This window comes from Nerophis lumbriciformis, linkage group LG08 (genome assembly GCF_033978685.3).
Source record: "Nerophis lumbriciformis linkage group LG08, RoL_Nlum_v2.1, whole genome shotgun sequence".
Lineage (NCBI taxonomy): Eukaryota > Metazoa > Chordata > Actinopteri > Syngnathiformes > Syngnathidae > Nerophis > Nerophis lumbriciformis.
The window spans coordinates 37,624,456-37,638,900 of record NC_084555.2 but is presented as its reverse complement, the minus strand read 5'-3'; the positions used below and the strand labels follow the sequence as shown (position 1 = coordinate 37,638,900).

The 14,445-nt window shown below is 39.6% G+C and overlaps 1 protein-coding gene across 3 annotated transcripts in view; it reads right to left on the bottom strand.

Moving 5' to 3' along the window:
* LOC133611749 (formin-like) overlaps nt 1–14,445 on the bottom strand; it is a 179,558-nt gene that overhangs the window by 113,676 nt on the left and 51,437 nt on the right. For all 3 annotated transcript variants that reach the window (XM_061968839.2, XM_061968842.2, XM_061968841.2), the window contains one exon: nt 4,507–4,648. In XM_061968839.2, coding sequence (XP_061824823.2) covers nt 4,507–4,648 — 142 coding nt within the window. The remainder of the gene's footprint in view (nt 1–4,506; nt 4,649–14,445) is intronic.

Here is a 14,445-nt window from a genome sequence, read left to right as displayed (position 1 = left end):
GACGATTTGAGGATGGAGACCAAAGACAGAAAGCGCACACACACACACACACACACACACACACACACACACACACACACACACACACACACACACACACACACACACACACACACTGGCCCTGTGGACCCGTGTGGAGCCTTGACAAATTGATCAGAATCGGGGATGTGTATGGATTCAGAGAGGATAGTCTGTACGGACGCCACAGTAAGGACCACAAGGCAGCCAACATGCTGACGAGGTGCTGGCTGCAGCAGATTTGCAGAATTGCAACATTTGCAAAGGTGTTTAAAGCATCAGGTGGTTACTGTAGTGGTGAAGGGCGAAGGGTTGAAAAGTTGAACCCCTGCACAACTCAGAATTTGACTCAAATAGTTTGTAATTCAAAAATCAGCTTTTAAATAGCAGTGTCCCGATCCAATATTAACATCCGATACTGGTTTGATAAAAGCAAAAAAAAAGTATCGGATGATATCGGTTTACATGAACAATCTCCAATATAAGCTTCGATAGAAGCAGTCCTGCAACGTATTTATTTGTGCAAACTCGACAGCCAGTTAACACCTACATGTCCTCCGATAAGCACACAAGGTTGGTCTTTTCTTGTATTTGTATGAGGTTGTTTAAAAATGTAAACATGGTAGGCTAGAGGCAACTATGAGCGAGCAACTCCTATATACAACAGCAAAGCCCACAATAGCACACAAGCAAGATGTAGGAAATAAGTGTTATTAATTAAACAATATTGCAGTTTAAAACACGACATATGTCAATATAAACAAGTATCAAATAATTATAGTTGCATATTACTTACAGACAAAAAGTCTCCAAGGCAGAAGTGTCTTGGAAAATATCCAGTAACAAACATGTTTACATCATTCAATTTATTGCATCATGCCCGTAATTTCATGAGTTATTGTGACCACTCGATGTCCCCAAAAACAAATTACCACTCCATTTCAAGCATAAGTCTGTCGTAAGATGAATGTTTTATTCGCTGAGTAATTTGCCTTGTTTGAGGTTTTTTCTAACATTCCACATTCCAAAAATAATAAAAATATTTATAATTTGTGCTAAAATTGTATTGGATTGATATCAAAGCTCCAATATCGGTATCGCAACGGAAGTGAAAGATCTGTATCGGGACATTGCTACCCTCAGCCCACATCTCAGGTCGTATCACTCGGAGCGTACTACCAAGTCATGACCTGGAAATCCCAAAGTCAAACACCAAATGCCTCAACAGACGCTTTCGCCACTCTTCTAGTACAATATGGAACAGCCTTCCCCCTGTGGTTGTTGGAGACATTACATCAAGCAGTACACATGCCTTTAAGAAGAGGCTGAACAAACACCTCCTCAGTTTGTGACTGTAATCCTTTAAAGGCCTACTGAAATGCGATTTTCTTATTTAAACGGGGATAGCAGGTCCATTCTATGTGTCATACTTGATCATTTCGCGATATTGCCATATTTTTGCTGAAAGGATTTAGTAGAGAACATCGACGATAAAGTTCGCAACTTTTGGTCGCTGATAAAAAAGCCTTGCCTGTACCGGAAGTAGCAGACGAGTAGCGTGACGTCACAGGTTGTGGAGCTCCTCACATCCGCACATTGTTTACAATCATGGCCACCAGCAGCGAGAGCGATTCGGACCGAGAAAGCGACGATTTCCCCATTAATTTGAGCGAGGATGAAAGATTCGTGGATGAGAAAATGAGAGTGAAGGACTAAAGGGCAGTGGGAGTGATTCAGATAGGGAAGATGCTGTGAGAGGCGGGTGGGACCTGATATTCAGCTGGGAATGACTAAAACAGTAAATAAACACAAGACATATATATACTCTATTAGCCACAACACAACCAGGCTTATATTTAATATGCCACAAATGAATCCCGCGTAACAAACACCTCCCCCCTCCCGTCCATAGAACCCGCCAATACAACTCATACACCTGCACAACACACTCAATCCCACGGCCCAAAGTACTGTTCACCTCCCCAAAGTTCATACAGCACATATATTTCCCCAAAGTCTCCAAAGTTACGTACGTGACATGCACATAGCGGCACGCACGTACGGGCAAGCGATCAAATGTTTGGAAGCTGCAGCTGCATGCGTACTCACGGTACCGCGTCTGCGCATCCAACTCAAAGTCCTCCTGGTAAGAGTCTCTGTTCTCCCAGTTCTCCACAGGCCAATGGTAAAGCTTGACTGTCATCTTTCGGGAATGTAAACAATGAAACACCAGGTGTGTTATCCGACACAACAGTCAACGGGTGCATTCTACGGCGGGGGTGCGTTATCCGGCACAACACCTGCCGCAATACACCGCTTCCCACCTACATCTTTCTTCTTTGCTGTCTCCATTGTTCATTGAACAAATTGCAAAAGATTCGCCAACACAGATGTCCAGAATACTGTGGAATTTTGCGATGAAAACAGACGACTTAATAGCTGGCCACCATGCTGTCCCAAAATGTCCTCTACAATCCGTGACGTCACGCGCAGACGTCATTATACCGAGACGTTTTCAGCAGGATATTTCGCGCGAAATTTAAAATTGCACTTTAGTAAGCTAACCCGGCCGTATTGGCATGTGTTGCAATGTTAAGATTTCATCATTGATGTATAAACTATCAGACTGTGTGGTCGGTAGTAGTGGGTTTCAGTAGGCCTTTAAAGCTCAAGGACTTTTAATCATCAAACATATAGTTCATATATACCTCTGAGCAGATGCACATCAGTGATAGGTTCTTTGAATGTATCTTCTTAAACCTGTATCTGCAGAAGCGTGATAAAAACAACAACAACAAAAAACACCCCCACTTTCAAAGTCCCACCGAACCTCATTTTCATGATCTAGTCAGGTTTTTTCTTGCCCCATGTGCACATTTGTGTGCTGAGTTGCATCTGTGTCTTTCCCTCACCCTTGTTTCCTACACTCAGCTCCCTTCTTCTTCTTGCGTCAAGTTTGGGTGTATCGAGTTGTGTAGTTAGTTTGTGAATTTAGTTTTCAGTTTGCTGTCTAGTCTTTGTCCGACCGTCACAATGTTTTATGCATTCTAATTTGTAATATACAGCAAGTACGAGGTGGCTAACAAGGAGGCTAATGGAAGTTTGGGCCCATAAAGCCCTCTAAAACACACCCCAAAACTGGCAACAATACTCCATTTACATGTTGTGACCTGCTTTTTAACCAAGTATTAGCGACATTGTTATTAAAAGTGTTAACACTAAGGAACTAATTTTAGCAACACATTAATCACAGAGTTAACAAGCTTATGCAGCTATTGACAGCTATTGATATGTAGCTATAAACTGAGAAGTTGGTCAACTTTGACATTCAACCCTGAGATCTCGAGAAAGACCTGAAAAGACACTAGTTTGTTCCTACTTTTATTTTTTTACCTGTGTGAAAAGTTCCCCTTAAAAGGGGGAACTGCACTTTTTGGGGAATTTTGGGAACTTTATTCACTTTATGTGAGACAAAAATGCACGTCTTTCTTTTTCTGTGCGTTCTAAATAGTAACAATATGCGAGCAAGATGCGGCTCACAATGCAGGTAATGGGAATACGATCTAAATTCATCCAAAAACTTCTAACATATATGCATGCTGTAAGAATGTAATGTGGTATTAGGCATATTCATAATAACATGTAATAGTTATGTATTTTGGTCATTTTAAGTATTACCAAAACTTCTTTCCCACGCTTACATATTTCACATTTAGCATCTATCTTCCACACTATGTTCTTACAGCTAACTTTCTATTAATGTGCTTTGGTACAGCACTTTGAGAACATCCAACTTTTTCTGCAAATACCTTTTGAGGCTTTCCCTCCTTGTGGAGGTTACCAATTATGGGTTTGTGCATGACAGCAGTCTTCCCCTTGATTGTGAATTCTACTAACTAGACTGAGAGACCATTTAAAGCATGGGTGTCAAACTCTGGCCCGGCGTGTAATTTCACTTGGCCCTTGAGGCGATATCAAATTAACACTAGAGCTGGCCCGCCGATTATATACAGCGGCAGTGCCGCGGTAACACCGCAATCACCGCTAATTGTCATACTTGCCAACCCTCCCGGGAGACTCCCAAATTTCAGTGCCCCTCCCGAAAATCGTCACGTCCACTTTTCATCCAGTCCAGTGCTGGCCCAGTCACATAAAATGTGCGGCTTCTGCACGCGCACACAAGTGAATGCATCGCATACTTGATCAACAGCGATACAGGTTACACTGAGGGTGGCCGTATAAACAACTTTAACACTGTTAGAAATATACGCCACACTGTGAACCCACACCAAACAAGAATGACAAACACATTTCGGGAGATCATCCGCACGGTAATAATAATAATAATAATAACTGGGATTTATATAGCGCTTTTCTAAGTACCCAAAGTCGCTTTACATTTAGAACGGTAACGGTAACACAACATAAACACAACAGATCAAATACCCCCTCAGCTAAAACGTCAAAGTAGTCTGGAAAGTCATCTACCTTTTTTGTTTTGACTTTCTTCTCATATGTGTCTGACAAAGGTTTCTTCATTGCCTGGAGCGTGGCCTTGGAGAAAAGAGCTTCAAACTCATTAGTATCGATGATGTCAGGCTCCTCCAGACAGCCCCACAATGTGTTGTTGCTGGAGAAAAAAAAACATTGTTGTGTTAGTTTGTGATGCATTTTGACAAAACAACAGTTACTACGACTTGGAGAGTTAAAACCAAAAACACAGAGAGTCTCTTTTAGAGAGCTTAAACATGTTGTTTGTTTAAGTCTTTAAGAATCAACCCACTCTTTTCATTTTCACTGTCACGAAACCAGGCTGGATTCTGTCCGTTTGAAAAAAAGCACTGTTTATGCGCCAGGTGATAAAAATACCAAACATTGATACAAGCTTGTTTGCGTCTTTAAGGAATGAATTCAGAAGTTGCTGAGTAACATGGGTAATAAAAACAAACAGCAGTAGAAACAAGAACAAGAGCTGTTTAAAGTCAAGAGGATGTTTAAAACTCTGCTGTTACCAACACATCAATCGTCTGCTCTCCCTCCTAAACTCTGGCAATCAAGTCAAGAGACCATGCTATTAGATACTAAAATATTGCTGAATACTGCAAACTGGTGTAGACCCTTCCTGTCTGATGTTTACACTCTGCGTTGCATGTTATTGTTTAACTGGAAAAAAGAGTTGACAAAATATGAGCTAAAACTTAGATTTATGAAAAAATACTAAAAACTAGTGAAATGAGACTGTCCATGCAGCTAGTTAATTTTACTTGATAAGACATCCTAAAATAAGATTGGTACATCTCGAATTTAGCAGGACTTTTAAACTAGAAATAAAAATCTGTAGGATGTTGCAGAATATTTAAAGGGGAACTACACTTTCTTTACTTTTTTGCCTATCGTTACAATCATTATGAGAGACAAGAACACACGTATCTTTTCTTTTTTTTACGATTTTAAAGATGATAATAAACGCATGGAAGTTGTGGCTATTGTCACCGTTGTAGCCTTCAAAGCCCTCTAAAACAGGGGTGTCAAACTCAAATACAGAGTGGGCCAAAATTTCAAACTGAACAAAGCCGCGGACCAAGGTTGAACAAATTAACCTTTTTGATAGGGACCCAAACAAGTTTTGCATTGTATATTGAACAAGCAAGGCTTATATAACTTTATAGTGACATGCAAAATCGAGTTTCAAATAATAATAATAATAATTAAAAAATATCAATGGCATATCAAATACAATTTAAATAAAAATTAAATGCCTCTTTTCTATTTGCAGCCTTCTGAGGTAAATATCAACATGAACTTTTTCCACAGGCTAATACATTTGAAAATAAAATAATGAATAAACCAACCATTCAGGACTTTAAACTGCTCAGTTTGCAACACACTGATCTAATCTGATGTGCCCAAGCCAGATACCTGCCATCTTTTCTTGGATGCTAGTTCATTAATGTCGGGGCTCAGGCTTTGAGCTGAGGCATCCCTCATTATCGAACGAAGTTGTTCATCAGTCATTATATCTCGTATTCCACAATCTTGGGGGCGTGCCTTACAGGCACTGCTTTTAACGTCCTCTACGAGCTGACGTCACGTCCGCATTTCATCCCTTCTAACAACGTGCCCGCCCAGTCACAAGATATGAGCGGCTTCTGTACGCACACACACGTAAATGCAAAGCATACTTCATCAACAGCGATACAGTTTAATACTTTAACATTGTTAGAAATATACGCCACACTGTGAATCCACACCAAACAAGAATGACAAACACATTTTGGGAGAACATCCGCACAATAACACAACATAAACACAACAGAACAAATACCCAGAACCCTTTGCAGCACCAGCTCTTTCGGGACGCTACAATATACACCCCCGCTACCTCCAACCCCGCCCCCCCCCACCATTCTTGTTTGGTGTGGATTCACAGTGTGGCGTATATTTCTAACAATGTTAAAGGTTTTTATACTGGCACCCTCAGTGTAACCTGTATCGCTGAAGATCAAGTATGCTTGCATTCACTTCTGTAGGCGTGCCAAAGCCGCACATATTATGTAACTGAGCCAGCACTCGTTGGACTGGACGAAAAGGGGACGTTACAATTCTCGGGAGGGGCACTGAAATATGGGAGTCTCCCGTGAGGTTTGGCAAGTATGAGAATTAGCGGTGTACCGTGGCACCGCCGCTGTATATAATTGGCGGGCCAGCTCTAGTGTTAATTTGATATCACCTCACCAAATTTGGCCCGCGGGCCAGAGTTTGACACCCATGCTCTAAAACAATTTCAAAACCCTCAATCAACATTTGCATACACACTGCAAGTCTATATATATATATAATGTAGTAAAGACACGTTCATAACAATAAGTAATATGTTCAATATTTACTGTATTTGATCATTTTAAAGGCCTACTGAAACCCACTACTACCGACCACACGGTCTGATAGTTTATATATCAATGATGAAATCTTAACATTGCAACACATGCCAATACGGTCGGGTTAGCTTACTAAAGTGCAATTTTAAATTTTGCGCGAAATATCCTGCTGAAAACGTCTCGGTATGATGACGTCAGCGCGTGATGTCACGGATTGTGGAGGACATTTTGGGACAGCATGGTGGCCAGCTATTAAGTCGTCTGTTTTCATCGCAAAATTCCACAGTATTCTGGACATCTGTGTTGGTGAATCTTTTGCAATTTGTTCAATGAACAATGGAGACAGCAAAGAAGAAAGCTGTAGGTGGGAAGCGGTGTATTGCGGCCGACTGCAGCAACACAAACACAGCCGGTGTTTCATTGTTTACATTCCCGGAAGATGACAGTCAAGCTTTACCATTGGCCTGTGGAGAACTGGGACAACAGAGACTCTTACCAGGAGGACTTTGAATTGGATGCGCAGACGCGGTACCGTGAGTACGCATGCAGCTGCGGCTTCTCAACATTTGATCGCTTGCCCGTACGTGCGTGCCGCTATGTGCATATCACGTACGTAACTTTGGGGACTTTGGGGAAATATATGTGCTGTATGAACTTTGGGGAGGTGAACGGTACTTTGGGCCGTGGGATTGAGTGTGTTGTGCAGGTGTATGAGTTGTATTGGCGGGTTCTATGGACGGGAGGGGGGAGGTGTTTGTTATGCGGGATTAATTTGTGGCATATTAAATATAAGCCTGGTTGTGTTGTGGCTAATAGAGTATATATATGTCTTGTGTTTATTTACTGTTTTAGTCATTCCTAGCTGAATATCAGGTCCCACCCGCCTCTCACAGCATCTTCCCTATCTGAATCGCTCCCACTGCCCTCTAGTCCTTCACTCTCACTTTCCTCATCCACGAATCTTTCATCCTCGCTCAAATTAATGGGGAAATCGTCGCTTTCTCGGTCCGAATCGCTCTCGCTGCTGGTGGCCATGATTGTAAACAATGTGCAGATGTGAGGAGCTCCACAACCTGTGACGTCACGCTACTCGTCTGCTACTTCCGGTACAGGCAAGGCTTTTTTTATCAGCGACCAAAAGTTGCGAACTTTATCGTCGACGTTCTCTACTAAATCCTTTCAGCAAAAATATGGCAATATCGCGAAATGATCGAGTATGACACATAGAATGGACCTGCTATCCCCGTTTAAATAAGAAAATCGCAATTCAGTAGGCCTTTAATGAATGCTGGGACTAGCTTCTTCCGAGCATTGATTTCCGTTTCCATAGCAACGCACATCTGACTTCCAGCAACAACTGTGTCCTACTTCCGGATACAAAACGCTTGTGTGTGTTCTCGTCATGGCAGACTTGGTAACAACCAACCAAGACGACTATTTTTGGACAAATGAGGATTCACCACCTAATCTTTTTGAACCTGAATGAACGGAGGATGCAATGCTGCTTCTAGAAGCGAGCACAACGAAGAGTGTGAAATTTTGGAGCAGACGGAAGCCAACAGAGTGAGTTGACAGCGACACAAAGCTGCAAATGTGGAATTTGGAGGCACGCTATTTCGACATAAATGGATTGGTTACCCCAAATAAACCAAAAAAATGTCCCAGACAGCTGGACCAAAGACACAACTGTCCATCGGGTGAGTCACACTTTAATATTATTCATGATACATGCAGCACGTCGTGTGTATCATGACAGATAGCGAACGCTGTCTGGCTAGCTGTGTACAAACAAAACATGAAATGTGGACTAATACTTTACATATACTGTAAAATGATTGTTCATGTTTTTCAGTCAGTACGGCTTGGTGTCTTATCGCCTTGTGTGGTCTATTACAAACTCAAACGCGTTTCGTGCTGAAGTAGAAGCTAGCTTATCTCTTGCCGTAGCTAACTTTTATGGCTAATACTACGATAGAAAAATAGTTTGTTAGTGTTTGCTCTTACAATAACAATGTGGCTACAGTTTGGTTATTTTACAGGTTACGAAATGCAAATGAAGTATTCTTGACGGTTTTTGAATGCATTTTTAAAGTGATTTAGCGGAAGAATTGATTGCTATTATTAGCTGCATTGCTAGTTACCTACAACAAGCCATTTTTTACATGTTAGAATGCAGGAAAAAAATGCTTTTGTCTTCTTGTCTCTAATAATGATTGTCAACATTAGGCAACATTCCAAAAAAAAATAAATGTTCCCTTTTTAACAAGATTTTCTATGTGGGGAAAAACAAAATACTGTATGTTATTTGAAAAGTTATTTTCTCAGTTTTAAAATTTTTAACTAGAATAGACAAAACAAAATTCCTGCTCGAATTAAGATTATGATGTAAAGTCAATGACTATAAGTAAAAAGCTCTTAAAACTAGGGACATTTCTAGAAAAAAAGGTTTTAAATCTTTAATTTGCAATGTATATGATTGTAATACTACACTTCTACAACATCAGCAATACACTTAATTAAATAATAATAACATAATTATGCCATTATGCATAAACACTTACAATACAAGATGACAGTATGTGATTACTTTGTAAACATATTTCATGTTCTTCACGATAGTAGTATAAGTAGTTTTACTTTATCGTATTTTTATTTTCTGTTTACAATGGTACGTCAGACAAGAATGTTAAAATTTGGAATTGCTTGTACTGTAAAGTTAAGAAAGGGTGTAATGCGGTGAAATTTGATATAATATCAACAGCAGTCCAAAAACGTACATTATTTTTTGAGAAAATCGGTTGAAAATTTTGACTGGTAGAGAGTTGGTAAGATAAGCTCAACCGCAACCTCAACTGGAATATTGTTAAACAACAATGCTATTCTTGCTACGAATGAAAAAAAACAAACAAAAAAAACATAAGGTATACACAGTATAAACTATTGTCCAAAATTAAAACAAATTAATTGAATAATTGAGAGTTACCTTTGTATGATGATGTTTATCTTTTTTGATTTATAAAAGTTGTTACAATATAGGATACTCGTGGTAAACAATACCTATGCATCAATTCATACAGTCAATGCATTTGGGCGTGAGCTTGCACATAGTTTTGGATGCCTCTACCGCTATGTTTTGCGAACTTTTTTTTAAACAGTGGATACAAAGTGACATAACAGTAAGATGGACGTACTTATGTGGACATTAAGTACAAACCCCAAAACCAGTGAAGTTGGCACGTTGTGTAATTCGTAAATAAAAACAGAATACAATGATTTGCAAATCTTTTTCAACTTATATTCAATTAAATAGACTGTAAAGACAAGATATTTAATGTTCGAACTGAGAATGTTTTATTTTTTTTTTCAAATAATCATTAACTTAGAATTTAATGGCAGCAACACATTGCAAAAAAGTTGGCACAGTAAACGTTTGGGAACTGAGGAGACCAATTTTTGAAGCTTTTCAGGTGGAATTCTTTCCCATTCTTGTTTGATGTACAGCTCAAGTCCGGGGTCTTCGTTGTGGTATTTTTGGCTTCATAATGCGCCACACATTTTCAACGGGAGACAGGTCTGGACTACAGCAAGGTCAGTCTAGTACCCGCACTCTTACTATGAAGCCACGCTGTTGTAACACGTGGCTTGGCATTGTCTTGCTGAAATAAGGAGGGGCGTCCATGATAACGTTGCTTGGATGGCAACATATGTTGCTCCAAAACCTGTATGTACCTTTCAGCATTAATGGTGCCTTCACAGATGTGTAAGTTACCCATGTCTTGGGCACTAATACACCCCCATACCATCATAGATGCTGGCTTTTGAACTTTGCGCCTATAACAATCCGGATGGTTCTTTTCCTCTTTGTTCCGGAGGACACTATGTCCACAGTTTCAAAAAACAATTTGAAATGTGGACTCGCCAGACCACAGAACACTTTTATACTTTGCATCAGTCCATCTTAGATGAGCTTGGGTCCAGCGAAGCCGGCAGTGTTTCTGGGTGTTGTTGATAAATGGTTTTCGCTTTGCATAGTAGAGTTTTAACTTGAACTTACAGATATAACGACAAACTCTAGTTACTGACAGTGGTTTTCTGAAGTGTTCCTGAGCCCATGTCGTGATATCCTTTACACACTGATGTCGCTTTTTGATGCAGTACTGCCTGAGGGATCGAATGTCACGGGCATTCAATGTTGGTTTTCGGCCTTGCAATGATTTCTCCAAATTCTCGGAACCTTTTGATATTACGGACCATAGATGGTGAAATCCTTAAATTCCTTGCAATAGCTCGTTGAGAAATGTTGTTCTTAAAGTGTTCGACAATTTGCTCACGCATTTGTTGACAAAGTGGTGACCCTCGCCGCAATCTTGTTTGTGAATGACTGAGCATTTCATGGAAGCTGCTTTTATACCCAATCATGGCACCCACCTGTTCCCAATTAGCCTGTTCATCTGTGGGATGTTCCAAATAAGTGTTTGATGAGCATTCCTCAACTTCCTCAGTCTTCAGTGCCACTTGAGCCAGCTTTTTTTGAAACATGTTGCAGGCATCTAATTCTAAATTAGCTAATATTTGCAAAAAATATCAAAGTGGTCCAGTTCGAACGTTAAGTATCTTGTCTTTGCAGTCTATTCAATTGAATATTGGTTGAAAGAGATTTGCAAATCATTGTATTCTGTTTTTACTTACCATTTACACAAAGTGCCAACTTCACTGGTTTTGGGGTTTGTATAAGCGATCAGCCAGAGGGTGGAAGGAGCTCAACCTTCAGTCTGCTTCAGGCTATGAGAATGTTACGGCCTCTTGTCTAATGCCCTCCCACCTTCTCTGATGTCTATAAAATAAATATTTCTATGTTTTTGTCTTTACAACATTTTACACAGGATTGTTTTGTCAAAAAGGACCAGTGCGAAATTGGGTTTGCCGCTAAACTCCAACGGAAAAACACATTCTGACTTGGTTTGAGAAATAAAGTAGGATAAAGTACCATTTTCTTACACTCGTGGAATGCACAACATCACACTGATGTGGCACATAGTGACATAAATGCTGGTAAAAGCAGCTCTATGTTGATGTTGTGTCCGCTGAATCTATATATTGTTAATGAAATTAATTTTTGTCCATTTCTGGAAAAAAATTGCCTTGATGTAGGTCTTCAAGAAATATACTTACGGCCTGATTTACTAAAGGTTTGCGTGTACTTAAACACATGCAAACTTAATAGCACAGGCGAAGCTGATCTACTAAATGTGTGCAAAGTGGATTGCGTCTCTTAGGTGAGCAAAATTAAGGCGTGCAATCCATTTTGAGTCTCTGTCTTCATTAATATGCAAAAATATATGCTGATCATCAAAATGCCCACAATACTGCAATGAGAAGATACACATTTAATTATTTAGCACACACAATGTGATTTATCAACACTCATTACCATTTTGCAAGCACTTTTTAGCATTTTATTTAGTGTGTGTCAGAAAAACGCGCAAACTGACAGTTCCACGCACGGCTGCAGGATCAGTGCTTGGGCTGCACAGACAGACAAGAATCCTCTGTCCTATGTGTGTGTGTCAACATTTTGGATGGTCAGAAATAAAAAATATTCATCAACATCCTTTTATAATTTTATAGCTGCTAGAGGACTAACAAAATTCATTGATGCGTTTTAGTGTCCTTCAGTATTTTCTTTGTGACATTTGTTTTTTTTCACAGATAATAAATATTTTTGAAATATTTGTTGTATGAAAAAACTTTTTTAAGCATGCATTTTTTCACGTTTTGTTTGTTTGTTTTTTCACGCAGCCTCTCTCCAATGAGCGCACCTTCGGCGTAAAAAAAAGAAAGTGGTTTCAATGTAGATGCCTTTTAAAAAGCCTATAAAAAGTAGTACATGTCTCTTGCTTGTTTGAAAACGTAGCAAAACACCGCAGGTAGGAGCATGATAACATGCGGTAAATGACAGTGTCTCTGTGGTGATGCCCCGCATAGTACACCCAAAATCCTTATCTAAATAAGGTGATCTGCCCCACTTTACAATTGCACACACAGTGTGCGTAGATCATACGTAACATGCCCACTAGGGTTGTGAATCTTTAGGCACCACACAATTCGATTCGATTCTTGGTTGTTAACCATTCGATTCAGTCGATTCTAAACGATTCTCGATTCTGAATTTATACTTTTTTAATAACATTGGATGCCAATTGTCTGATTAACTATTCCTTTATAAAATAGATAAACAGCTCTGATACATTTCTATATAACTTAAAAGACAATCTGTTATTGTTTAGTAAAATGATTCCCAAACCTTTAATAAAGTCAAATACAAATAGTTTATTTGTATATATTGTTAAATAGTACATGCTATTTTATAGATTGCACACGCTGTTTAGCGCATGGTATTTGGATCTTAGTAAATCAGGCCCTTAACAATGTACATTTTCAAAAGATAAGTTTGGATACTTTTGGAGAGGGCGGGACGTTGAGGGTTTGTATTGTAAAGGGAACGCCTCAACAGCTTGCAGTCATCCACAGAAAGTAGGTTAGTAGCAGATAACCTTTCTTGGTCCAGACATTGTAGAAGATTCAAGAAACCATCCTATCAGTTCAATATCTTTAAGTAAACACTCATCTCCAGTGGCAACCTGGACAAAACAAACTAAACCAAGGTGCTGATTGGCTTCTCGCGACTTCCAAAACACGACTGATTGCTAGGAAGTTAGAATCAGGGTCAAGCAAGTCCAACTGACCAATTGCCAACATTACATAGAAGCTCTTCTTTTCTTTGTATTCTTTATTCAGTTCTGATACTGAATCCAATTAGGATAGTCTGCCCTTTAATTCAAAAGACACATTATTATGGAGAAGAATAATGTATCTGTATTTAAAACTAGTAAGGCAACTCTATACTTGAACAGATCAAAACTCACTTTTAATTCAAGTGTAGTCGTCTTTTTTCAGCCACTTTGCCAAGAATGTGTGTCTGTTGTGTATTTGGGCACCTGGAAACACCCCAAACCCTTCATCCTTCAGAACATCACACCATTTAACAAAGATCACACAGCTGATCCAGTTATAGTTAAAACCACTTAATGCTTCTTTACAGCTGCTTCATGCAGACTCCAGCTTTGGTCGTGGGACTGCATGGTAAGAGAGCGCAAACCAAAACCCCCGCCACTAATTCAGCCATGGAAATACAAGGTCATAAAGTTGTACGCCTGGCACTGCTGAGGCAGCAACCACAACCATAGCAAATGGACTGGATAATCCACTCAGAAAATACACAATTTTAGGAGCGGAAGGGAATGGTTCTGCAGCAAACACATTTATGTGAATACAAGTACTCACTGGGCTGACCCCCACTTGACCAAATTAATATTCATGTGGCTTGGATATTCCAGTATTTATTCCTGGAAACCATGAACATGTTTACAAACAATTAGAAATGAATAACTATTAAGCATAAAGTCTTGTTAAGGTTAATTAGTTATTTTTATTTTGCCTTGTAATTGAGTGAGTTACTCATATTTCATATACTTTAGCATTAGCAGTC